General features: G+C 36.0%; 1 protein-coding gene across 1 annotated transcript in view; it reads left to right on the top strand.

Annotated features, from left to right (window-relative positions):
• Positions 1-26295, top strand: part of Osbp (oxysterol binding protein) — a 325446-nt gene that overhangs the window by 20298 nt on the left and 278853 nt on the right. Inside the window, exon 2 of the mRNA XM_090391682.1 lies at positions 4680-4885. Within this exon, the coding sequence (XP_090247808.1) occupies positions 4680-4885 (206 nt within the window). The remainder of the gene's footprint in view (positions 1-4679; positions 4886-26295) is intronic.

Raw genomic sequence — 26295 nt, 5'->3', positions numbered from 1 at the left:
GGACAGTGAGAAGCACCCCTCTCTCCTGGCTGCCTGTTCTATCTAACATTGCTCCACCACACAAGGAGAAGACAATACTCGATTAAGGAATTTAATAAAGCAATGAGCAACCCACTCCTACCCCTACACCAGCCTCTCATAAATCCACCTAGTCTTCGCCTCAAATCTAGAAAGCCTCTCTGGTCCATGCACGAACTCTCTTCAGCTGCACTGCCATCAATATCTGGCATATGGAGAGAATACTGGTCCAACAAACGGCTTCCTGGTAGAAGATCCCTGTGCTCCGCAGCCTGGTTTTGGTCTTCCTAGGAAGATTTGGTCATCCATAAACAGGATCAGAACTAGTCAGGGCAGATGTGGCTATCTTCTACATAAATGGGGGGCTGTCAGATCACCCTTATTGTGATTGTTCTCCCGTGGCTCAGACGATTACTCATATTGTGTACAACTGCCCAAAGCACCAATTTCACGGTGGTGGCCTACAGGACATCCAAGGTGACAGATGAGGCCTTCAATTGGCTTTCCAGCCTGGACCTTGACCTGTAGTTGGTACGGTGGTGGCGGTGGTTATGGAGGAAACAGAAGATCATGGTCCCATCTCACCACAAAGACGTTATTCTAGTAGTCACTCTCATAGTCTTTGTCATAGTATCAGCAGAACTCCTTATGTTAGAAGATGATGATACAGTGTGAAATGGGCCTCCTCTAATGGATCAAGTTTTCTCACACAAGACACAACTGCTCTCTACTTAAACCGTGGATACAGCCACTTTTATGTTCTGAAGTGTTGTGAGAACATGCAGTCTTGTCATACTTGGTGCAGCAGGACGATAATTGTTCCTGGCTTAATTATGACAAGTTACTTTTGCTTTATATTTAAAAAAAAAAAAAAAAAGAAAGACTTAGTAAGCATGTTGTGCCTTTTATGTAATGAACTTTAATATGTTAAGATTTTCATCATTTGTTTCTGGAAATTGTGATTGTATTTTTCACTTATCAGTTTCACGTAGCCATAAGAATAAATAAATCATCAATTCCTACCATGTACCCTCAAGGGGTGTACAGGATATGATAGTACTACATGAAAAATTTACATCATTACTAACTTCCTATCTACAGTTTTCCTCCAAATCAGTCTGTTACTTGTCAAGACTATCATTATCCAACATTATCAGATCTTATATTTCTATCATCTAAGGCACTTTGTACCGTATCCGTCCACCTATATCTTGGTCTTCCTCTGGATCGTTTTCCTGCCAACCTGGCAGAGAACACTGGTTTTGCTAATCTTTCCTTGCTCATTCTGTTTAAGTGACCATACTACCTGAGATTACCTCTGCTAATGCATTCCTGGATGCTGACAATGTCAAATTCTTTCCTAATATCCTTGTTTTCAATATGATATTGCCATTGATGCTATCTGTTCACGTCTCTAATCTTTCTCAGGACTCTCATATCTGCGGTCTCTAGTCTTTGGTCAAGTGTTTTACTTCTGACGCAGCTCTCAGATCCATAAGTTAAAACTGGTTTGAACACTGTCTTGTATACAGCTAATTTAGTGTTCTCACTAATTTCTCTCTTATTCCATATGAATTTATTTAACTGACTTCCTACCATACCAGCTTTGTTGATTCTGTTGTCTATTTCCATATTTAATTTACCATCTTCACTACAAATTGTACTTAAGTAGCTGAAACGTTTTACTTGTTCCACAGGTTCTCTGTTCACAACGCAGTTGACATTTTCAACGATTCAGCTTATTTTCATTGTTTTTGTCTTTTTATTGCTGACCTTAATACCGTATCTATTACAACAGTTATTCAATTTAGTCAGGGAATCTTGCAGACTTGTAGTGGATTTATTTAGAAGTATAACATCATCGCATAAAGCAAAGAGCTGAGATTAACAACCTCCAATTTTGGTATCAAGTTTAATACCATTTTCCTTCATAATGTGATCCATATAGATAATGAATAACAGAGGGGATAATGTACATCCTTATCTCACACCAGATTTCACATTAAACCATCTTCCTGTACTTCCTTCAATTCTAACTGCTGACTAATACTCAAATAAAGACTAAGCATTGCTTGATATAATGCCCCATTGACACCATATAACTGTAGTATATGTAAATATGCCTTTTCAGATCAACAAAACTTAAATACAGAAATTTGTTATATTTCCATGATTTCTTGACTATTTGTCGTAAAGTGAAGATCTGATCCTGACAGACTCTATTTTACCTGAATCCAGCTTGTTCTTCACAATTTTTTTTCTTTTCTTTCACAATTCTTCTCAACTGTTTCTCAAGTATAATTGCATAAATCTTACCAGGAACACTCAGTAGGGAAATACCTCTGTAATTCTCACATTCAGTTTTATTTCTCTTTTTATATATGGGTACTATGTAAGCTCTATTCCAATCATCAGGAATTCGTCCCTCCATCCACTCCTTCTGAACTATGCAGTGCAGCCATTGTAAGACTTTTATACCACCATATTTCAGCATTTCTTGTTGAATATTATCTACTCCTGCTGTCTTTCCACATTTCAAGCCTTTTTCTACCTTAGGTATGGATATGTATTCCTGACTGTATATTCCTGTTGAGTGTTTTTTACCACTGTGCTGTCACTGCTTGTTTCATTTAGCAATTTTTCGAAGTAATTACTCCATACTTCAAGGATATCTTTTTCTCCTGTTTTCATGTCACCTTTATCTCTAACTCCTTTTACAATTGCCATTCTCTAATATTTATATTGAATGGCAATTCAATATAATTACCATTCTCTAATTCCTTTTACAGCATTCTTTCCTCCATTTCTAAGCTTCTTCAACAACCCCCAGAATATTTTGCCACCTTATTGATATTTATTTTCTATGTTATTGCCAAAGTCCTCCCATGACTTTTGTTTAGCTAGTTTTACACAGTGTTTAGCTTTCTTACATTTGTCTCTATATTCTCTAAGAGCACAAGCTGACTTATTTGACAGGAACTTTTGATATGCTTTCTTCTTTTCCTTCACTGCCTCTTTAATTCCTGTATCCACCATGAAGTTTTGATTTTTCTATCCTTGCAGACAACCACACCACATGCCTCTATGGCTGAATCAGTGAGGGTTTTCTTCAAAGCTTGCCACTGAATCTCCAAGGTTTGGTTCCTGTTCTCAAACTCTCATTTTTCTTCAATAGTCTTTGTGTATTTTAGTCTACAGTTCACATCTGAGAGCTGCTTAACTTTTATTCGCTTTAAAACTTTCTTACATGTTATTCTTTTCAATATGAAATTCAATTTTACCCTGCTCAAGACTAAATAGTGATTACTTCCACTTTTAAATCCTCTGTACACTCTGCTGTCCTGCACCAGAGAGAAAACATCAATATCAACAATAACATAGTTAATGAGAATTTTCTTATTCTTTGCCTCTTCTCTCCATGTTAATTTGTGCACATTTTTTTATGTTGGAACATGGTGTTAGTAATATCCAGTCCATGTTCTGAGTAGAAATTCAACAAGTATTTGCCATTATTATTAGCTTTGTTCTTTTCTCCAAATTTTCCCAAAATATTTTTGTATATCTGACATTTATTTCCTACTCTGCTATTTAGATCCCCAACAAGGACCAATTTTTCATTGTGTCAGTTGCTTTTTCTAAAGCATCAAAAATTCCTCCACTTCTACCTTAGTAGAACCTTCTGTGGGACCATAGGCACAAATAAGTCTCATTGTCCTGTTCCCCATTCTGATATTTGCCGCATTACTCTACTTGAGACTGCCTGCCATTCAAGAAGATTAGCCTCGTATTTAGTGTTGAATACTATGGCTACTCCTTCTTTTCCTTGATTGTCATTGCCTGAATATAACACTTTGTATTTATTGCTCAGAAAGATCCCACCAGTTTTGGTCTTTTTTGTTTCAGTCACCCCTATTATGTCGATCTGGTACTTATCTAATTCCTCAGCTAGCTCCATTTCTTTGCCATTCAGGCTTCTTATGTTAATAGTACCGATCTTTAACTCTTGTGATATTGAGTTGGGGTGTGTTTTCAGATTTGTTACAGTAGCTGACTTTTCGCTGTTCGCCCTGGTTTCCTGGCGAAAACAACGGGGGCCTTGTTAAACCGGGCGCGCCCCAGCCGGCATGAAATTTTGTCATGTTGTACCATCATTTTGTAGTTTGGTTTAATCCAATAGGAATACAATTTGGTTGGCTAAATCCCAAATTGCCAGCCCATCCTCGTTCATTCAGTATCCAGGTAGATACACAACAGGGTGCACCACGAGAAGGTGAGGATTGAACATTAGGTCAGAAGCCCTTGTCGGTTCTCCACATTCCTTTAAAGGCTATACTAAAATATATTTTAGATATATCTTCATAAAAATGACTCTCCTGTCTCACAACCGTGCAAAGCTTTGAGTGCTATGCTTCATTTTATTTTTTTTTAATTTTTTGTTTATTACAGACTTGTACTGCTACAGTTGATTCCCCCTCCCCCTATATCTCATGCATCTGTTATGCATGATTTGTTCATGAAACGTTTTTATGTTATTTACTGTTATTTACTTACATTTAAGGTTCTTTGGTATCTTTTCATAGTAACTGCAGAACCTTTTTTTAAAAAATCAACTATAAATGTAACAGGTTTTGTTAGTATTAATTATGCACTTTTATTTCAAGAAATCCAGCAGAAGTGGCACATACCTGTCGTGGGACCATCAATTTAGTTAGTGCTGTTATTCACACTGAAGATTCATGTAATTTTGTAATTTCAAATGGTGGCACGCAAACATTCCACCTTAAAGCTGCTAACGAAATTGAAAGACAGCGATGGGTGACTGCCCTTGAATTAGCTAAAACAAGAGCTATACGCATGACTGAGTCAGGTACAGTTTCACTTTATTATTTTAATGAATATTATATATAAAGTTGTTCAGACATTTCTTTGACTGTTTTAAATGAGGATGGCAATTGAATACAAATTAATTTCTATGAGAAGTGTTATTATTCAGCATGACAATAAACTATGTTCATTGCCATGGTGATTGGATTTGTGGACATGGAAATGTGTTTTGAACTTCTGATATTATATATATATGTATATGTGACATCAACTAGTACTACATATAAGTAATAACCACTCAATCCAGTATTGACATCATTTGTTTAATATGCACAAATTAAATGTTTAGTTTGTTCAGTATCTGTTAGTTGGTATGGTGCTGTAAAAGTCAGCCATAGCATCCTTAAGAGAATCATCATCATCTTGAATTTCCACTGGTATACTGTTATATAAAATTTCATTGAAATTGGAGATGTCTAATGCCTATTCATAGTTTCTTAATACAGCTGTGTAGATGTCCTGTCATGTTTGTCGAGACAGTAATAAGTGTGGATAAAGTAAGCTATATTATGGATATATATTCATGAAACTTATTAGTCATTAAGAATGAAACTTATTGTCATTCAGATGGTTTACATGACTTTCATGTCATACATACTAATTGAATCATAAGTTATTGTAACCTTTGCATTTCAATTTCTACGTTGAGATCATTTGCCTTTCACCTCATTTCATCCTCTCTAATTATGTTAGGTTTAGCATCCTGTTGTGGCTCATGTATAGCTTCATAGAAATGTAATTCGAACAAGACAGGATGGTTAATCTTATTAGTAAGGTCTTAATTTCTTTGCATGTATTCTCTTAGTTTTCCTGCCTTGTAGGATGAAAAACTTAAGTTTTTGGGTTGGAAAAAAATCCTACTGTCTCCTTATGAGGCTGGCTAACTCATCTTTACTTGAAAGGCCCCTGCACAGATTCTTAATGTCTTAGATGAGAATCAAATGCATCTTTCCAACCAAAGGGGCATTGTTGTTATTAACTGACTATGGATAATTTTCAAGAATACACACACACACACACAGAGACAGACAGAGAGAGAGAGATTGCTGCCCAAGATGATAATAAGCAATCAATTGGCCAGCCATATTTCTAATATGTTGCCAACAGGAGGAAAATATGATTGTGGATGGATTAACTTTCTGGATGAAGGTTGGACTTAAGTGACCAAGGCAGATGACGTTGTTTAATAATCACTTCATTCACTTTTAATGCATGTAGTGTTCCTTTCACCACATGCATTGGAAGTGAATCACGAGTATGTATTCTGAATACTGAGCATGCTAGATGTCAGTAAGGCAGGAGAGACTAGATGGAATTTCCCAGCATGGGTTAAGGAAACGTTCTGCGCAACTGTAAGATAGTGCCATTGCATAAGAGTTGTGGTAGAATGGCAGTATCGAACTATAGGCTATTTTGTATTTCTTCTGTGGTTGTTAAAATTTTGGAGAAATTGGTAAGAATTTGTATACAGAACAGGGCAGATGACAGCAATATTGTGTATGCAGACTGGCATGGATTTGTTAAAGGGCACTCTTGTTTTAGTAATCTGGTTGCCTGTTACAGTAGAATAGTGAATGAGGGTAAGGCATATACTGTCATTTTTTTTTTTTTTTCTTTTCTTTGCAAAGGCAATTGACAGGGTGCCACATGACAATTTGATTTTTAAGTTGCAACATATGGTTTTGGATATCAAGTTAGTAGATTGAATTGGTAACTGGCTTTTTGATAGATATTAGAGAGCTGTATATCGGGGAGCAGTATCATAGAATAAGTATATTACAAATAAAGTTTCACGGGTTTCAGTACTGGGACCATTACTGTTCAGTCTTTGTCAATGATATTGTCTTTGCAGGATGATGTGAAGCTTAGGAGGATTATTAATAATAGTGTTGATTGTTTGGCTCTTCAAGAGGATGTGAATAAGCTGGACAGGTGGATAAATGAAAGGAGATGCCAGTTTAATGCAACCAAATGTAAAGTTTTGAAATGTGGGATCCACAGTTGGGATGCTTGTTTCAAAATAGGTACTTAAACTGTCATGTTTGTATAAATTAAAGACAGAAACTAAACTTCTGTGGAAATAAATTTAGTACATGTGAAATTTTTGCCAAATAAATTTAGTAGATGTAAAATTGTACTGAAGATGCCTTAGATGCTAAGATAAAAATTTTACATCTACTAAATTTATTTCCAAGTATGTTTTAGTTTCCTTCTTTAATTTATACAAAGGTGGGGTGTTTCATGCTCACTTCTGGAAGAAGAGTGGGATCTTGGAGTGATTGCAGATGGAAGTTTGGAATTCAGAAGACAGAGGTTGTGAAAACAACTCAGAGAACTGCTGCAGTATATGATGAGGACCACAAGAGATAAAAAGGGTGATGTAATGTTATATAAAGCTTAGATCAGACTACTTCTAGATTTTTGCATTCAAATCTGGTCATGGGATGAAATAACCTTGGAGACAGTGCAGTGATGGATAATGAAAATTATATCAGGACTATCCTCATAATTTGGTTATGAGAATATGCTGAAGGCATGCAAAACTACCGAGTTTGGTGGATAGAAGATGGAGGGATATGATTGAAACATTTAAGCTATTCAAAGGATATTATTGGATTGATACTGGGGAAGTTTTCATACCGACTACCAAAAGAGATGGATAGATACAGACCAAAGGAAGGAAGAGAGAGAGAAAGGCCAGCGACAAGATGGAAAGACCAATGAAGCCAGAACAAAGGCAAATGGTTAATCCTTGAAGAGAAGAAGTTTTCATATGGTAGGAAAGAACAAGAACAGATGGAGCTGTTCCTATAAGCTGCAAAGGGAAGTAGTTGGCAAGAGGGCAAAAATTCAGTTTGTTGCATGGAGAGTGGTAATAGCATGGAAGGCATTGCTTGAGAAGGTGGTGAAAGTGCAAACAGTGGATGTGTTTTAGAAGTGATATGATACTTTGTGTAGTGTTGGCCTCCCATGAGGCGTCGTCTGACTGCATGGAATTCAGAAAAATAATAATGGTGATTTTTTTCTGTTAGATCTAAAGATCCTATTTTGTAACTTCTGTCTTGATGAAGCCTAGAGTCCTGTTGTGTATATGCACTTAAACACTTAATATCATGTTCACTGGACATCCACAGATGCCTTATGGTCACTCTGACGATGATGTGCCTCACCATGTAGTCCTATTGTATGCTTTTCTGGAGGCTTCAACTCTCTGAAGATCAGTAACTCCACACACACCTTCCATCCATCTCATTGATTGTGTACCCCTTCCTCTTTTTCCGGAAACTTTACCTTCTATTACTATTCTGAGAAGTCCTCCTTCCATCCTTTCAATGTGTCCAAAAATTTTAACTTTCTTCTGTCAATATCCTTGAGGAGCCTGAAAGTTCTATTAATCTTTTCTAACACCCATCTATTTGTCTGCCTTTCAGTATATGATATTCTCAACAGCCTTCTGTAACACCACATCTCAAAAGAAGCTATTCTTTTCTTATTTGACTTCTTTAGGTTCTAATTCTCACATCCATAAGTCGCTGTTGGAAAAACAACTGCATCCAAAATCCTCAATTTTATTCCCATGGAGATAGACTTTCAACTTCATGAAGTTGAAAGAGCAGTTAAGCAGCTTAACAGCAGTAAGGCCCCAGGTGCAGATGAATCCCAGCAGAGTTAATTAAGGCCACAGGGGGATGGATGGATAAGAGTGTTTCATGGATTGATTACAGTGTGGCTTACCATCCTGTCTTTTGAAGTGACCTTCTCCATTCCATCTGGTCTCTGTAATTTCCAGGATGTCAATTTTATACCTATCCATCTCTTTACACATAATCTCAAGAGTGCCCATCTGTAGACTCATCTGTGTTCAGCATGTGAAACTGTAGGAAGTAATAAAAAGAATGGGTTTCCTCAACACACTATCAGGTTGATAGCCAACTTCTACAGGGAGCCACAATAAGAACAGGTGTTGGATTGATTGATTAGCTTCACGTGAGAAAAGGAGTTAGGCAAGGATGCACTTTCTCCTCACTTGTTTAGTATATATGTGGAGGACATCATGCATGAAACATTGGATAAGCTTAAGACTGGAATTAGGATAGGTGGTAGATTAATCAGTAATCTGAGGTATGCTGATGATACCATACTCCTCTGTAATTACAAGGAACTAGGACAAATTCTTGATAAAGGTAACAAATCAGTAATAACAAAGAACTCAACTCAACCCTAGCAAGACAAAGATTATGGTTCTCAAAGGAAATACAAACAGGGAAGCTCTTGAGAAACAAGTGTACCTTAATGGAGAAAGAATTGAGGAAGTCAGCAAGTTTGAGTACCTGGGATCCATTATTAATTTGAAGATGCCAGAAGAAGATTAGGAATTGCTAAAATAACAGTCAGAGACTTGTCTAAAATCTGGAAGGATGGATCTGTCTCCATGGAAACAAAATTGGAGCGACTTAGAACCTAAAGAAGTCATAAGAAAAGAATAGCTGCTTTTGAGATGTGGTGTTACAGAAGGCTGTTGAGAATATCATATACTGAAAGGCAGACAAATGGATGGGTGTTAGAAAAGATCAATAGAACTTTAAGGCTCCTCAGGGATATTGACAGAAGATAGTTAAAATATTTGGACACATTGAAAGGATGGAAGGAGGACTTCTCAGAATAGTAATAGAAGGTAAAGTTTCTGGGAAAAGAGGAAGAGGTAGACCCTCAATGAGATGGATGGATGGTGTGTGTGGAGGATTCAACTCTCTGATTTTCAGAGAGTTGAAGCCTCCAGAAAAGCATACAATAAGACTACATGGTGAGGCCTGGTGTGGGACGTCACCGAGCATTGGAGTGACCATACGGCATCTTAGGATGTCTAGTGAACATATAGATATGGAGTTTCAGCATTTTACTTTATGCAGATGATGTTATACTACTAATAAATCCAGTACAAGTCTTCAGGATTCCTTAATAAATTTAATAACTTCTGTAACAAATTTGATATGAAAATCAGCATTAAAAAGACAAAGGTTGGGAGGAATATTGAAAACATCAATTTAGAATGAGAATCTATAGAACTAGAACATTTCAACTATATAGACAGTTTTTAATGAAAATAGTAAATTAAATATGGAAATAGACAATACAATTTATAAAGCTGGTATAGTCAGGAGTTAAGTGAACAAATTGATATTAACTTATGGATCTGAGAGCTGGGTTAGAAATGAAACAGTTGATCAAAGACCACAGATATGAGAGCTGTGAGCAAAATTGGCAGAGGAAGCAGATGGTACCAGTGGTAGAACATAATAAAAATGAAGTTATCAGAACATTGTTAGCATTCTAAAGTACATTTCAAGGCTTACACATATAAAAAACAATTATATAGAATTTATTCAAAAACTCCAATACAGTAATCCCCCGATTAGTGCGTCATTTTTTTTCGATACACAAATTCGATAGTGCACCTATATACATCTTAAAAATAGATGTTACAGATTTTGAAATTTTTTATCTATACATTTTTATGGCTAACTATTTTAAAAAATCACGCGCCAGAATGAAATAATTTAGTTACCGATTTAAAACATTTTACAAAGTTATTTTTAATGGCATTCTACACTACTTCCATGTACACTATGTATACTATGTTCCAAATTTTTACTGCCAAAATGTATGTCGTCTGCTATAGTATGCCCACAGATTCGAGACCCTTCAACACTTCTGCACATATCACAAAAAGGAGAATCCATTCCAATAATAGGGTAATCAATCAGTCTTCTTGGGATGAGTTGCTTATTATTACATGTCAGAAAATTAACTTCTCTTTTATGATCATTGTAGTTTTAAAGTGGTAACTATTTTGCTTGTATAACAGTTGGGAAATTTTATCTATAAAGCATGTGATTTCACGTATTGGTGACCAATTTGTACGTCCTTCATTTCTTTCTCCCCTTCAATGATAACGTCCTAGAGTTAATCAAATCTCATTCTGAAGAATTGAGTGATTCCAACCTGCTCAATTTAGATGCACAGCAGGAAGATCCCGAAAAATATGAAGAAAATTTAACCACTGATAGTCAGCCAAAAGAGATTTCACAGAAACAATTTGAAAATAGTTTTCTTATAATCAAAGATTTTAAGCAGCAATGCTTAGAGGCTGACCCTGATGAAGAAAGAAGCAGTAAAATTTGCAGAAGAGTAGAAGAGGCAATAGGGCCATACCATTGGTTGTATGAAAAAAAAGAAACAAAATGCCGCCAAACTACGTTAGCTCAATTCTTTGTTAAGAAGTAGAATAATAAAATTTATATTTTGAATATGTTTTATTGTCTTTCAGCTTCTTGGTTTTCCTTTAACTAAGCCCTGAGACATACCTTAATTCTTTTATAAAAAAATTAAGGTTCAAAAAAGAAATTTGAGGAACGAATTATACTTTTTTCCATAGGTTATTATATTCGATTAGTGCATTTTTGATTAATGCGCCTGTTTTAAAGAATGCATTAGGCGCACTAATAGAGGGATTGCTGTATATTTCATCCAACATTACATGGACATCATCAGGGAGATAGACCATTAACTATCTCGGTCGCATCTGAAGTATATGATATTACATTATTAGAGTTCAAAGGAACAATTTGCATAGATAAAGAAATTAAAATAATTATTAATAAAAAATAAATAAATAAAAAACTTATGAACAATTAATTGTAATCACTTTCCACAATTTGGATATTGCCACATGGTCTTATCAGTTCAGGTTCAGATAATTTAATAGCATTTCACATGTTTCAAGGAAAACACGATTGAATATGAGCTTGCTGGAGTGAAAAAGTTTTGTCTGGATCCAAAGAACTTTGTGCCTAGTCAGTAGCATGAGAAGCAAGGCCAGACTTGTTATATTCCAAAAATGGAATATAGTCTTGATGTTCTTCATTTCTAATCAAGACAGGAAAGTCCAGTCTGTCCAAAATGGGAAAGATGATATGAGCAGGGTACTTGATAGACACCTGATAAGGAAAGAGGTGGTAATATATCCTTTGTTGATGGTAGAAAGGAAAACAGTTTCTGAGCTGGTTTGAAAGAAGCATATCGAATTCAAATGTGTCTTTTCTTTGAAATGCGAACCTGAACCGATCAGACTGTATGCCAATATTCAGGTTTTTGGAAGTAATCACTGTTAATTGTTCATAGGTTTTTGTATGTTTTTTTTTAATTAATAATTTTTTAAATTTTCTTTTTATTTTTTTATGTACGGAAGTTACTACAATTGTTTCTTTGAACTCTAATAGTGTAATGTCATATACTTCAGCTGCGACCGAGACACAAGCTAATGTACACATGATTTATGGCTCATTATTTTGATTCATCTTTTGAATGTAGTTAACGTTCTATCTCTCTAATGATGTCCATATAATGTCGGATGAAATATATTGGAGTTATTAAATAAATTCTATATAATTTTTGTTACGTGTGTAAGCATGAAACTTACTTTAACCCCCCCCAATCGGCCTTGACGTTTATAGATGTTCAACTAAATCTGGATACAATTCTGTATCCGGATTTAATGTTTAGTGCACATGTTCCATTAAAGCTGTTAATTGTTAGCATTCAGGAATGTGTAAGTGGAGCTAATCTGTGATGGTGTTGTCACATAAACAGAATGGGACCAGAAAGGTTAGTAAAACTGCTGCTTGATGTTTAGTTGATATGAAAAATACCCAAAGGAAGACTGTGATCTAATTGGATTGATGCAGTTGGAAGTGCTTTTGAAAAGAAATATGACAAATATAAAATTGTTTACACTAGATAATAATTTATAACTATTAGATTTATAATTTAATTGTTTAGGATATTGAATATTTATTAGGATAGGATATATAAATTAGAACAGTTCTCTGGCCAGACTCTACTGTTGTGCTATAGGTTTTGGTGGTCTTCCATATGTGGGGTTAATATACTAGGCATGTTCAAAAAAAGACCGAACTTTTGCTATAGACTTTATTGCTCATCTTACAACATTTTAAGTACTGTCCTCCCCTTCAAAGTAGTCCCCTCTATTGACGATACACCGTTCCCAACGTTTCTTCCATTGTTGGAATGCTTCTATGAAATGCACTTCTGAATCCCACAATTCAGACCTCTTATTGTGCATAGCATCCCTCAAACACACTAAAACTTCCTGGTACAACTCTTTGTTTATCATCTGACCATGTGATGCAAATTCATAATGGACAATGCCTTTCCAATCAAAAAACACAACCAACATCACCTTGATCTTTGACTGACTCATCCGTGCTGTTTTTGGTCAAGGAGACCTTTTCCCCACCCACTACGATGGCATCTTGGTTTCAACATCATAGCCATAAACCCACGTCTCAATTTTTACGAAGTTGCAGCAAAATTTTACACACACACACGTTGTTCTTCAAGCTTTCATTGTCACTAATCCGATGAACAGTTTGTGCACCTGCTCACTTCAGTGGATGTAACTCGAAGACTAATACTCATAGCAGAACGTGGCAAATGGTAGTTTGTTGTCAAAACCTGCCTCTTGGTGCGCTCAGTAGCTGTAGCATGCTCTCTGTGATGGTTGGCATGCTATTTAAAAAGTTTGATCTTTTTTTGAACATCCTAGCACACACACACACACACACACACACACACACACACACACACACACACATATAAATTAGTTAGGTGTTATATCCACTTCTATTTTGATTTATTTTTATTTCTAATTTTACTCTGAATCCTTTTTATGCATCCCCAGTTCTCAGTTTTCTGCAGTTTATGAAAACTGCAGAAAACTTTTTTTTTAATGTTTCAATAATGTAGGTATTATTTTAACAAGAGAAAAAAATACAAACAGTAAGAACAATAATTATTATTATTTACATAGGCCCATGGGGTATAAAGACTTGTCATGGGGAGTTTAAAGAGAAACTGTGATAATTATGGTATGAATAATGGTTAGTGGAGTCCTCTAACTATTATACGTACAGTGATTATCACAGTTTGTCCTTAAACTCATTCACTAACAAAGCAGCCATTGCAATCATCTCTGGCAGTCCATTCTGCTCATTCACCAGTCTTCTAGCAAAAAATCCTAGATCTCACACCATTCCTAAACATACTCTTACATAACTTTAGGAATGTGTGTTTGTTCTTCTGTCATGTATTAAAAAATTTTTTGCATCTATTCTATAAAGCCACTTTAATAACCTATATGTTTCTGCCATGTTCCTTTCTTTCTCCTTCTCACATAAACTTCGTAACCCACAAACCTTTTTGCTATCCTCATAAGCATCATTACACAGATCAGTTACCATTGGTCACTTAGATCTCGATCCTCTCTCTCTCTCTCTCTCTCTCTCTCTCTCCACCACTTCCTCATCTCCAAGAAACCCAGATGACCATGTAGGCACTTTTGAAATATGTACTTTTGCAGGTTCAAGGAGGAGAATCCTATTTTCCAAAAACTACACTTGTTCAAGGATGACTTTATGCACATAGCAGTTTTCTGCGTCCAGTGAAACTATAACACAAACACATTTGTTACAGCATGTTTTACAAATGATTATTTTTGAGTTACATTTCATTATTTAGTTAAGCTACTGGATACATATTTGCCTTATGTGATTAGATAAAAGCCTCTAATAAATGAATTTCTTAAATCAATAACTTCATGAATAAATGAATATCTTAAAATAAATTTCTCCCATTTTAGCAGTATGAAAATAAGGTACTAATGCAGTTATAATAAAGGCGATTCCACACCGCTTTCATAAGTCTACACTTCACAATTAATGAAAAGGGGTCCCAATAAACATGGGTCCAGAAACTTTGCATTTTTACAATACATCCCTTTGTAGTTGGCATGAGCATGCTGAACATAAACAACATGCAAAATGGATCGACACAACTTGATGAATTATGTGATTGTAAACAACCCACATATTATTATTATGTGACACCTCCAAGGAGCCCTTGGACTCATCATGGGAAGGCACACTATTCTACTTCACAACAACTTACTGTCTCATCTACTTAATCCTCTTACTACCTCTTAATTATATGCAAGATGTGCCTGGAGTTGCATTCACTTTAATAGCTTTACCGTGAGTGAGAGTGCCCTGAGATATGCACTTTTATTAATAAACATGCCGGTGGAAATGCACATCACATGTTGGCTTTTATCAAGAGGCTTTCCCTGTCATTGAATTTCGTGTTCTTGAATATTCATTCATCTTGATCACCTTCTTTGTGATCATTACACAGTTTTTTCTGCTTTGAAATGAAGGAGGACAAAGAACCTATTATATTAAACCAAGGAAAAATACTCTGCCTAGTGGCACTGAAATCCATGTGCTAACACACAAGAATAGGGTGTCTTCCAAGCAAGTATTGTAGGGTCCTGCATGAAGATTGAATTTTCCAGTATCATTTCCAGCTGGTTCAGATACTTTTACAAAATAATCATCATTTATTGGTATTTTTCCAATGGTTTCTGCAACCATGCATGCAGGACCAACACACTCTCTCTCTTGTGTATTTTTCACATATGAGGCTTGTTCACTCAATATGATATTTTCAGTCAACAAGCAACATGTGGGGCAGTCAAAATCCAATCCACATGCAGTTGTTCATTCAAAAGTATTAGTAGCAATTCTTCATCAGCACAAGGACAGGCATCTTTGGAGATTGATTAATGCTGTTAATTGCAAAATATAGCAACATAAGAGGATGACATATTCTAAGCATATGAAAGGTTGGAAAGAATTTTTGGTCTAATTTCAAGACCATTCTCACTGTGAATAGTTAGGCAAAGTGCACTAGAATAACAATTCTGTTGTAACAGTTTAATAATAATTTCAGTGTCCTTCCTTGAACAGCAAATAAACAGTTAAAGAGAAAGAATACAATAGACAACAAATTGTTATTCTGTTGCATTGAGAATGATATGATATTTTCAGTTAGTCAGCAACACATGTAGGCCAATCAAAATCCACATGCAGTTGTTCATTCAAAAACATTAATGGCAATATTCTTATTGCCATTAATGTTTTTGAATTAATGTTTTTCATTAAATTTATTTCAAACCTTGAAACTAGACTGAAAATTCTGTTTTTTAATAAATATTTCTTTGAAATGTGACTTCGATAATTTATTTGCTAAGAATAGTGCTATATGTTTTGCTAAACAGGACCTTTGTACCCTGACTTCTTGCAAAACCTAGTAGAAAACAACTTGCATGGTTTGTTTAATGATGTTCCTTGGCAATCGGGAGAAATATGAATATGGTTCATGCGTGACAGAGCTCCACCACAATTCAGTCCTGAGGCCTAAGGTATGATGAAAGGTTTCCTGAATGATGGATTGGTCAAGGTGGACCAATTATATGGCTTCTTTGGTCACCTGACCTAAATCCTGTGGATTTTATATTTGTGTGACCATTTGACATTATATGTGTTCTCATTCCCAGTGGGAAGTGTTGAACCTTAGGCACATGCTGAACATGCATGCACTACCATCAGATACTAGACCGAGACTTTTGCAAGCATGATGCTTGCTCTCAATAATGAGACCTCTCTCAGTGACTGGTAATGAAGGTCATTTTGAGTAACTACTTAGTATGTTTATCCTACTTCATTTCTTTTGAATTTATGCCAAGGAATTTACTTATTTCTTGACATTTTGCCTTCTCTTTACATTGCTGGTTGTCGCCATTCATACTACAAAATGCTACATCTCTGAAATGGATAGGTTCCAGACCCATGTTTATTGGGAACTTACATTCGTATTTTGAGATGTAGAATATATCTTTAAAGTTCATGACAGGAGTTGTGATATTATCCTATATATTTTTATGTGAATACCACCCACAAACGGCTGTAAATCTATAGTACATCAGTATTGCAAGTAACTAAGAGTTAGATAATTTGAGAGCCCTACTCCAGATACCAGCATGGTACTTTTTTGAGCTATTTCAGACCTTCGTTAAGCAGGGTTGTAGTCTCATGCTGAGGACAAAAATTGTCTCCCACCTTGTTAGTCATGTGTGTAATACAAATATTAATGCATCTGTCTCTATTTTCATTATCTGTTTATGTGCACCATATTTCATTTTTGTAACCCAAGAAAAAGGAGGTAATCTTGTGCTGTGGTATCCTGCTTCATTGTTGTTTTAGTCATGATTTAAAAAATTTTTATATTTTTATTTGAGTGTCGCTAGTGAACGTGTTTTAAATTAAAGTTTAGTGTGGCTTTTTGTCTCAAATTGTGCTTCGGTTGGATACAAGTGTTCTTCAGTGGTGTTATTGTTTGAAACTCTGTTGTATATATTGTGTTTTCACTGCTGTTTCACTACTTCAGTCTAAAGATGGCGTCCAACAAGAGACGTACGTCAGTGGCTTGGAGGACTTCTATACAAAAGTCTATCTCTGTTGGATTTTTCGCAACGGATGCATTGTGGAAACTTCTACGTGTATACGCCGAAGAATGTGAAGGATCTGTGGACTGTTTGGCTAAATGAGAAGAATGAAGACGTCAACGTATGTGAGAAGTGTCGGGATAGGCTGGAGCGATTAGGAATGGACGCAGACGTCGGGGCCGTAGCGGAAGCAGGAGTTCATGAAAATGAAAAGTGACCTTCATCTTCTGCAAGAGGAATTAGAAGTGCTCAGTAAGGCGGTTCTGGAAATTAAAACTGAGTTAAATGTGTTGAATAGAGAAATTAGGACTATGGAGATTACTTTAGCCGAAGTAACTAGAATAGGATTAAGTATGGGAGAGTCTTTGGTGATTGATGAAGTAATAAATAGTATTGGAATGATGGGGAGTCAACAGAATGAAAGCACAAGAGGTCTAGAAGAAACGAGATGTCGTGAGAGTGAGGGAGTAAGTAAAAGAGCATTGAGTAATGAAACTGGGAGAGTCATGCTGAATAGCGTAGAAAATGAGACCATGAGTGACGCTTGTTTGGACTTGAATGAAGTTATGAGTGGTAAAATATATGGTGATTCTATGATTAAGGATATGGAGAGCGGTATGCCTGAGGAGTGCTTGGCTGGTGGAACAATAGAGAGAGTGGCTCTAGCAATAAAGAAAGGACATGATGCAGAAAAGATGATAGTTATGGTGGGTACAAATGACCTGAGTGGTAGTATAAATCGAGTAGCAAAAGATTTAAGAACATTGTTAGATATCGTGAAGAAGAAAAGTGTCAATGGGAGGATAGTGTGTGTGTGCTGCCTCGTTTTGACAATTATGAGTTAAGTAGACAAGCAGTGATAATGAATGATATGATTGCAAGAATGTGCAAAAAAAGAGGTCTGGAATTTGTTGATGTCTGGAGTGTGTTTGAAGGAAAAAGCTGTTTTCTGAACAAGTTTGAAGTAATTGGGCAGGGAAAATAAAATCAAAAAGATTGAGTGTGAGAGGGAGAAACTTAAGCAGTGATTGTATATTTGTTGATCCTTATTTGCAGAATAGATTGTATAAAAATCGGCATGGGACTACTGAAATTAGTGATATGTATATCAGTTCTAAAGCTGCTACAAGAACTAAAGGAAATCTGCAATTTTTGAATACCAATGCAAGAAGCATTTGAAATAAGAGGGAAGAATTTTTGGCATTAGTCAGTGCAATCTCACCAAAAGTTGTAGGCATTAGTGAAACTTGACTGTCAGCAGAAGATGTGGTCACTGGAATTGAATGTGATGGGTACAGTATTTTCAGGGAAGATAGAGAAGATAGAATGGGGAAGGAGTACTGTTGATGATAGCTGATGAGTTGCAGACAAAGAAAGTAGTATATAAGATGATAGACATGTGAATGATAGTTCATTTGAGGTGGTCTGGTGTGAAATAGTGACCAATACAAACAAAATTAGTGCAACTTCAATTGGAAGAAGGAAATATCACGTGGCAAAAAGGAAATGGAATTCATACATCTTCTACGAGATAATTACTTGAAACAGCACATAACTGAAGGGGAAAGATGTTAAAAGTGCATGGGATAAAATCAGCGGGTATCTGAGGAAGGCAATATCTGATTGTGTCCCCATGGTCAGGAAGACAAACAAGGTAGGCATTAGATGGATGAGTAGTAGTATCAAGCTCGATCTGCAAAAAACGAAAATGTTATGGAGAATTTACAAGGAGAAAGATGATCAGTACACCCACAAGCAGCACAAGGCTCAAGCTAGGAAGGTTACCAGCATAGTAAGATCAAGGGTAATCCCAAAGAGTTCTTCTGCTATGTGGCAAGTAAAAGGAGGAATGACTTCGGAAGGATAACTTTAGTGGGTGCTGATGGTATTGAGGTGACAAATTCAGATGTAATAGTAGAGTTACTGAGAGATCACTTTTCAAAAGTTTATCACCCAAGTGAGGATATCTCTGTACCTGTAGCAATAACGAGAATTGAAGTTAAGAAATCAGAGGCATGTAGTATATTGCAGAATTTAAATGCAAACACTGCTGTAGGTTTAGATGGAATATCAGCTCAGGTGTTGCGTGAATGTGCAAAGGAATTGTCAATGCCTCTTACTTGGTTATTTAACTTAAGTTTGAACTCTGGTATGGTACTTAGGGAGTGGAAGGAAGGCAAAGTAGTTCCTTTGCATAAAGGTGGCTCTAAAACTGCGGTTGTTAATTACAGACCAATCACCATCTCGGGAGTGGTGCTAAAAGTATTGGAAAAGTTGGTTAAAGACAAAATTCAAGAATGGGTGGATCAGGATATGATACTCTATAGGGGTCAACATGGTTTTGTTAGAGGTCAATCCTGCCTTAACAATTTATTAACTTTTTATAATAGAATGACATCTAAGTTGGACAAAGGAAATGGCTACACAGTGGTACTTCTGGATTTTGCTAAAGCTTTTGACACGATACCCCCCCCCCCCCCATGGAATACTGTTGTGCAAATTGGAGCAGGTGGGGGATGGATACTAAACTGGTGATATGGATAGGAGAATGGCTCAGGGATACCAGGTGATGTATGGAGGAGCAGAGTACAGGATGAGGTGACCAGTGGTGTGGCTCAGGACTCTGTGCTTGGGCATTGTTGTTTAATTTGTGCATAAATGATATAGGAAATGGCTTAAAGGGAGATATTCAGTTGTTTGCTGATGATGCAAAGTTGGGTAGCGCAATAAAAAATCAAGCTGATGTTGAGAGTTTGCAGAATGATTTAAATAAGCTGGCAAAATGGGCAAAAGGTAATCGATGTTAGTTCAATGTGGAAAAGTGTAAAGTTATGCATTTGGGGATTAAAAGTTTACCAAGTTTATGTGGTACTCCAAGAGATTGATGAGGCTAGGGACTTAGGGGTGTTGGTGGATAGGGAAATGAAGTTCAGGGGACACATTGCTAAGGTGTCCAAGATTGCACATAGGATTACTTGGTTATTGAGGAACACACATCCAGAGATAAAGAGGTTATTATTCCCGTTTATAAAGCGTTGACACTTCCACATTTGGATTACTGTGCTCAGGTCTGGTCACCTGGATTCCTTGGAGATAAGGAGGTAGTGGAGAGGGTTCAGAGGAGAATGACTAAGTTGGTGAGTGATGTAAAAAATGCTCCCCACATTGATAGATTGAGAGCTTGTGGATTGCAGAGGTTGGTTGATAGGCGGAGAAGAGGGGATATGATAGAAACATTAAAATTACTAAAAGGTTTTTATAAGATTGATGTAGGGGAAATGTTTCAGCTGTGTGATAGTGATGGAGAACATGAGGTCATCCCTGGAAATTAAGGAAAAGTGTGGTTAACAAGGGTGTGAGAACGAGGTTTTTCACCTGGAGGGTGGTGAATGAGTGGAATGCATTGCCTGACTCAGTTGTGAGTTCTTCTTCTGTAAATGAATTCAAGAAGATATATGCTAGATATTGTTTTGATAGTGTTAGATCCTAAATGAAGGAATCTTGGATAGAAATCATTCATTTAGGGTCTAACATATAAAAATGGCAAACAGAGAGAAATACCTGCACATCAGTTGTAATTAAAAGTGAAACTTCCTCGCTTTATGTAAAAATTTGTATACTTTATTTAAGCACCTTATATTTAAGCTATTGTGATTAATTTAAGATTTCATTTTGTATGTCTTTAAAAAGAGAGATAATGTGAATTAAATTTAAGCCTTATTTAAGCTATGTAAAATCTATTGTGAGTCATCATAAAGCTGTTAAGTATTAATTCCTGGACGGCCTAAAGCTACACGCGTACAGCGTAACACTGGTGGGTATAGCTTATTTGGAGAATCACGTAGCAATGTATTCCATGAATCTGAGTATATCAGCGTCGTAGTAACGAAGGATAAGCCAAAGAGTGAGATTAGTAAGGTTCATGTGCAAAAAGGGACTAAAAAAGAGGGTGCGCGATAGGAGTATAAAAGGAGGTTGAGCCTGGAACAAGGGGGCTCTCTTCTTGATCACTTGTTGTATCGTTTTCCTGTTGGGTGGTTCGGAAGTTGGCGGGCAGTTTCGCGTAAAGGGGGGAGGTATGAAGTCTGTGATGTCAGGCAGCGAGCGTTCATAAAGAAATGAAGCTGGATTCTATGCAAAGCTGAAGGAAGAAAATTCCAATCCTAGCAGAATCAAGCCGTCGCTGGAAAGCCCCATCGAGTTGTTCCTGAAACGCAAGGATTTTGAGTCCGTTTTCAGCAGAAAGAATGAAGATAACGTAACCCCTATGTTGGTGTATAGACAGCCAAAATAGATGAGAAATATCCAGACAAACACGTGGTGCAGAACGACGTGGTAAAAAAAGGTCAGTAAGGTGGTATTGTTCTAATTTTGTGTGAATGTTCATTAGAATAAAGAAGATTGTTTACAATTATGAAATTAAGAACTTTATAATAAGGTACTCTGTGGACAGTCACTATTTAGAAAGTTAACCTCGTTTGTGAGTAAGAAGAATTGTTTAGGAGAGATTTTTGTAACTTGTATGTGATAGAATTAACTTGATGCGATATGAAAGGTAGAATTCAGAGTCTCAGTAACATTAGAATGGTTGATAGTTTGTTCTTACGAGTAATACTGCTAGAAGGAATTTAGCTTAACTTATTATCATTTGATTTGTATCCCAATGTGTAATTACAGTGTTTAGCATGCCTTATAAGTTTTAATTAGTTCGAATGTGTTAATCTCTTAGTTCGAGTTATTTAGTATTGAACATAATTAAGTGTATGAATTTTGTATTGTGTTTTAGATATTCCAATAAACATGTCATATTTTCCTGAACCTGAGTCATGCCTGATTACGATTCCAAATTACCACTCATAAAAATAAAACCAGATTTTGGCGGGAAGGATTTAGTGAGTGAATATAAATATAGATTTAGGTCACGACTGCAATAATCTAGATCTATAGGGCAGTTAAGTAAGATATTGGGTGAGAAAGTTAAGAATCTAGTATTGTCTCCCTGAGTAAGGATCTTTTCTAATATAGGATACTGGCTGGTGCAGCAAAATATAAATTCGCCAGTATCCGAAGAGGGAACAATCCTAGATATAAGATTAAAGTAAGAGAAGAAAGATAAATAATGAAAGGTAAATGTATAACAATAGAGCAGCCGGTAGGATTTTGATTGTATAAGGTTTTAGGTAAGAAAGGATTGAATTAAGTATAAGTGAAGTATAAAAGATAACAGATATAATAATAAGAAACCCACTTTTTAACAATAGTTTGGGTCTCCCACAATGAGTCTACTGACTCCATGGAGATACCCGTAATAATAATCATTACTATTATTGAAATGAAAATATTATGTCACTTTGATCTGCTAAATAAAGAATTTATTAAGCATATCAAAACCTTAATAAATGTGCAGAAAATGGTAGCAATAATAATAATAGCACTTTTTAAAATTTAATTTGGTTTAAGGGATGCATTTCTTTGGTCTGTAAGTTTTTGATTTGCATAGAAATGACATGCACACACACGAAATTGCTTTGTCTGATATGTACAGCTAAAGCTGGCATCTTACAACTAAATGATCAACAAGGTTTAAATATTTGCTGGCCTACACATGACATTTATTTACTATAGATCTTGTGGCCTTTCTTGTTAGAGAGTGATATAAAAAAAATTATAAGCATAGTTACGTGAAAAGATCACTATATTGTAACATTGTAATTATGCTGAATTGCATGCATCCAGTCTTTCTGTATTTTAACCTGATTCAAAAGTTGATTGTTCCAGATGTTCAAAAAAGCAATTACTTTCATATGTGTTATTTGCAATTTTACCTGTTATCTCAGAAATGGAACCTCGACCTGATGGATAACCAAGAGGAGACCTCCACATATCCTTTAAAGGAATGTGGGGAACTCACTTGCTTCTGACATAACATCCATTCTTAATCTTGTGACCCAAACTGTTAGTAGGTATGTCCTTGGATACTGAATAAACGAGATGGGCTGGCAGTTTGGGATTTAACCAACCAAATTGCATCCTGTTAAACAATGCTTCCATTAATTTTGTAATAGAATCAAGGTTAACAGTAAAAAGTTAGTTACTTGAGCAAACTCAACATCAACTGAATTGAAGACGGGCACAATCACTATAAGAAGTATCAATGGAAAAGATGTGCAGCTAACAGAAGAAATAGAGGAGTACCATGTTGACATAATTTAAATTAAAGGAGCCAAGAAATTATACTCTTTTTTCATTTTTTATCCAAGTAGCAAACAAAGTTTGCACTTGAAGTAACTTTATGACTAGACTAGATGTATATAGAAGCTAATGACTTTACATTAATAGCCTTAGTATCCCATAATGCAATGCACATATCCTTACAGACATGTATAATGCTATTCATTATGGGAAGAGCCACTACCCAGACTGATTTCAACCTTTATTGACATCTCATCAGTGATGAGAAATGATACCAAGATTGAAGTAATGTATAAGTCACATTTGCATATTCAAGTAGCCAAAAGGTGTCTCGCCTTATTACTAAAATACTCTGGATTAGAGATAGATGTTGAAAGTTTTTTCACTTGGTTATACTATAAATTAAAGTTGTCAAGAAATTATATTCTTGGTTTCATCTTTTATCCAAGTGAAGCTAACAAAGTTTACTGATGAGACTTCAATAAAGGTCGAAACCGGTCTGGGTAGTGGCTCTTCCCATAATGCATAGCATTATGCATGTCCAGTATTATGGGATACTAAGGCAATCGATGTGAAGTTATTAGCCTCTATATACAAGTAGCCCAGTCGTGAAGTTACTACATGTGCAGACTTTGTTTGCTTATACTTGGATAAAGGATGAAACCAAGAGTACAATTTCTTGGCATCTTTAATTTATAATATAACCAAGTGAAAAACTTTCAACATCTATCTCTAATCCAGAGTATTTTAGTAATAAGGTGTGACACATTTTGGCTACTTTTATATAGAAATATGACTTCTTCATTACTTCAACCTTGGTATCACTTCTGGGTTTGGGTGGAAGTTAGACACACTGATGAGATCTCAATAAAGGTCAAAACAGGTCTGGGTGGTGACCCTTCCCATAATGCATAGCATTATACATGTCAGTAAGGATATGTGCTTTGCACAATTGGATACTAAAGTAAGTGATGTGAAGTTATTAGCCTCAAATATGAGTTGCCAAGTCATGAATTATTTCATGTGCAAACTTTGTTTGCTTACATTTGGATAAAGGATTAAACCAAGAATATAATTTCTTGGCATCTTTCATTTATAGTATAGCCAGTTAGAAATACTTTCAACCTTCATGTGGAACTTGAGGAAAGCAGTGATAATGGCTTTTAGTTCATTTCGTGTGAAGTTGAGGTAAGTACAAATTTAGCTGGGTGTTGCTACAGGTCAGGAAATGTAGAGGGAGACGATTCTGAAATGTTTAGATGGATGAGTGACAGGTAGGTGATATTGGGTGACTTTAGCTATGGAAGCATTGATTGAAAGCAGGAAACATGCAAGTATGGAGATTGAATTCTTCAAGGTACTTAGAGACAACTACCTTATGCAGCTGAAGCAACATGTGGGACATAGTATTGATTCAGCTACATGCTGCAACCACATGAAACCAGCTACAAGTCATATGATCACTCTTCTCATTTGATAGCTTTTTTTTTTTTGCATGGGGAGTGGTCAAGCAGCTACATGCTTCATGAAACAAAAGCAATGTATGGAATTATAATGCAGAGGACTATGACAAATTCAGGAAACAGATTGGTTATGTGTAGCAACAGCTTGATGAGTTGAAGGGGAAAGCAATAATTGGGACTTGGTCCAAAATTAGTTATTTATGGTGATGCCAGATTATATTCTTAAAGTTATGAGGATAAAGTAGGGGCAAAATGGATGAATCATGGAATTATGCAGGAGCTTCTAAGAAAGAGGATGTTATGGAGGAGATATAAAAAACAGGGTACCCTATCAGCAGCAGCATGATTAGTATAATGTTTAGGCTAGGAAGGTGACAAGTACTTAGGAAAGAGAAGTTGGAATATGAAAGGAGATTGGCTGTAGAAGTAAAGCAAAACCCTAGAGAAATCTACAATTATGTCACTAGAAGAAATAGTGAACATGAAAGACTAACTGGTTGCTGGAGATGGAACATGAGTCACACTTCTGAAGATACAGTGGACATGTTCAATAGTTAAATAATAGGAAGGAGAACAGAAGAAGACACTTCAAGAATGGTAAGTGTTTAGAATATTAAGTAACCTTCATGTTAATAAGGCTGTGAGATTTGATGGGATTTCACCATATATTTATTATGGGAATGGCAAAAGAGTTGGTAATGCCCTTGACTTGGCTGTTCAATAGAAGTCTGTCAATGGGAATGTTCCCAGAAGAATGGAAAGGAGGCAAAATAGTGCCACTGTGTAAAGGAAGAAAATCTAAGCTGGTAATGTCTGACTATATGCCTTTGGTGTATTAGATGTAGTGAAGGTCAGTGGCTGGTTATAGATGGAATGCAAACCTGGATTAATGAGAATGGAAGTCTTCTGAGAGAGCAGCATGAGTTTGTTAAGGGGAAATTTATGCTTTAATCACTTGGTTACATTTTATAATAGGGTAACTAGTGTATTGGACAGAGGAGATGCTTATACAATTATTTATGTGGATTGTGTTAAAGCAATGCTCCATATAATAATTGGCTCAAGGAGGAGAGAGCCCATGGCTGTACCCTCAATCCCAAGTGAAGTAGCCGGAATGAATGAATGGATATTGATAAAAAAGGGAGGTAACATCACAGATAATCATGATATCTTATTGTCAAACTAAATTTTGGATTGAAGATTTAAAATGTCTCAGTAATCACTCCTATCTGAGATGACAGATAGGAGTGATTAAATGTCTTATTATTATATGCCGTATTTATTCCATTAAACTCCATAATGAAAAAAACTCCTCTC

The sequence above is a fragment of the Typopeltis vanoorti genome, chromosome 4, assembly GCF_054136105.1.
Source record: "Typopeltis vanoorti isolate ZY-2024b chromosome 4, IOZ_Tvanoo_1.0, whole genome shotgun sequence".
Taxonomy (NCBI): domain Eukaryota; kingdom Metazoa; phylum Arthropoda; class Arachnida; order Uropygi; family Thelyphonidae; genus Typopeltis; species Typopeltis vanoorti.
This window is presented reverse-complemented; position numbering and strand designations above follow the sequence as displayed.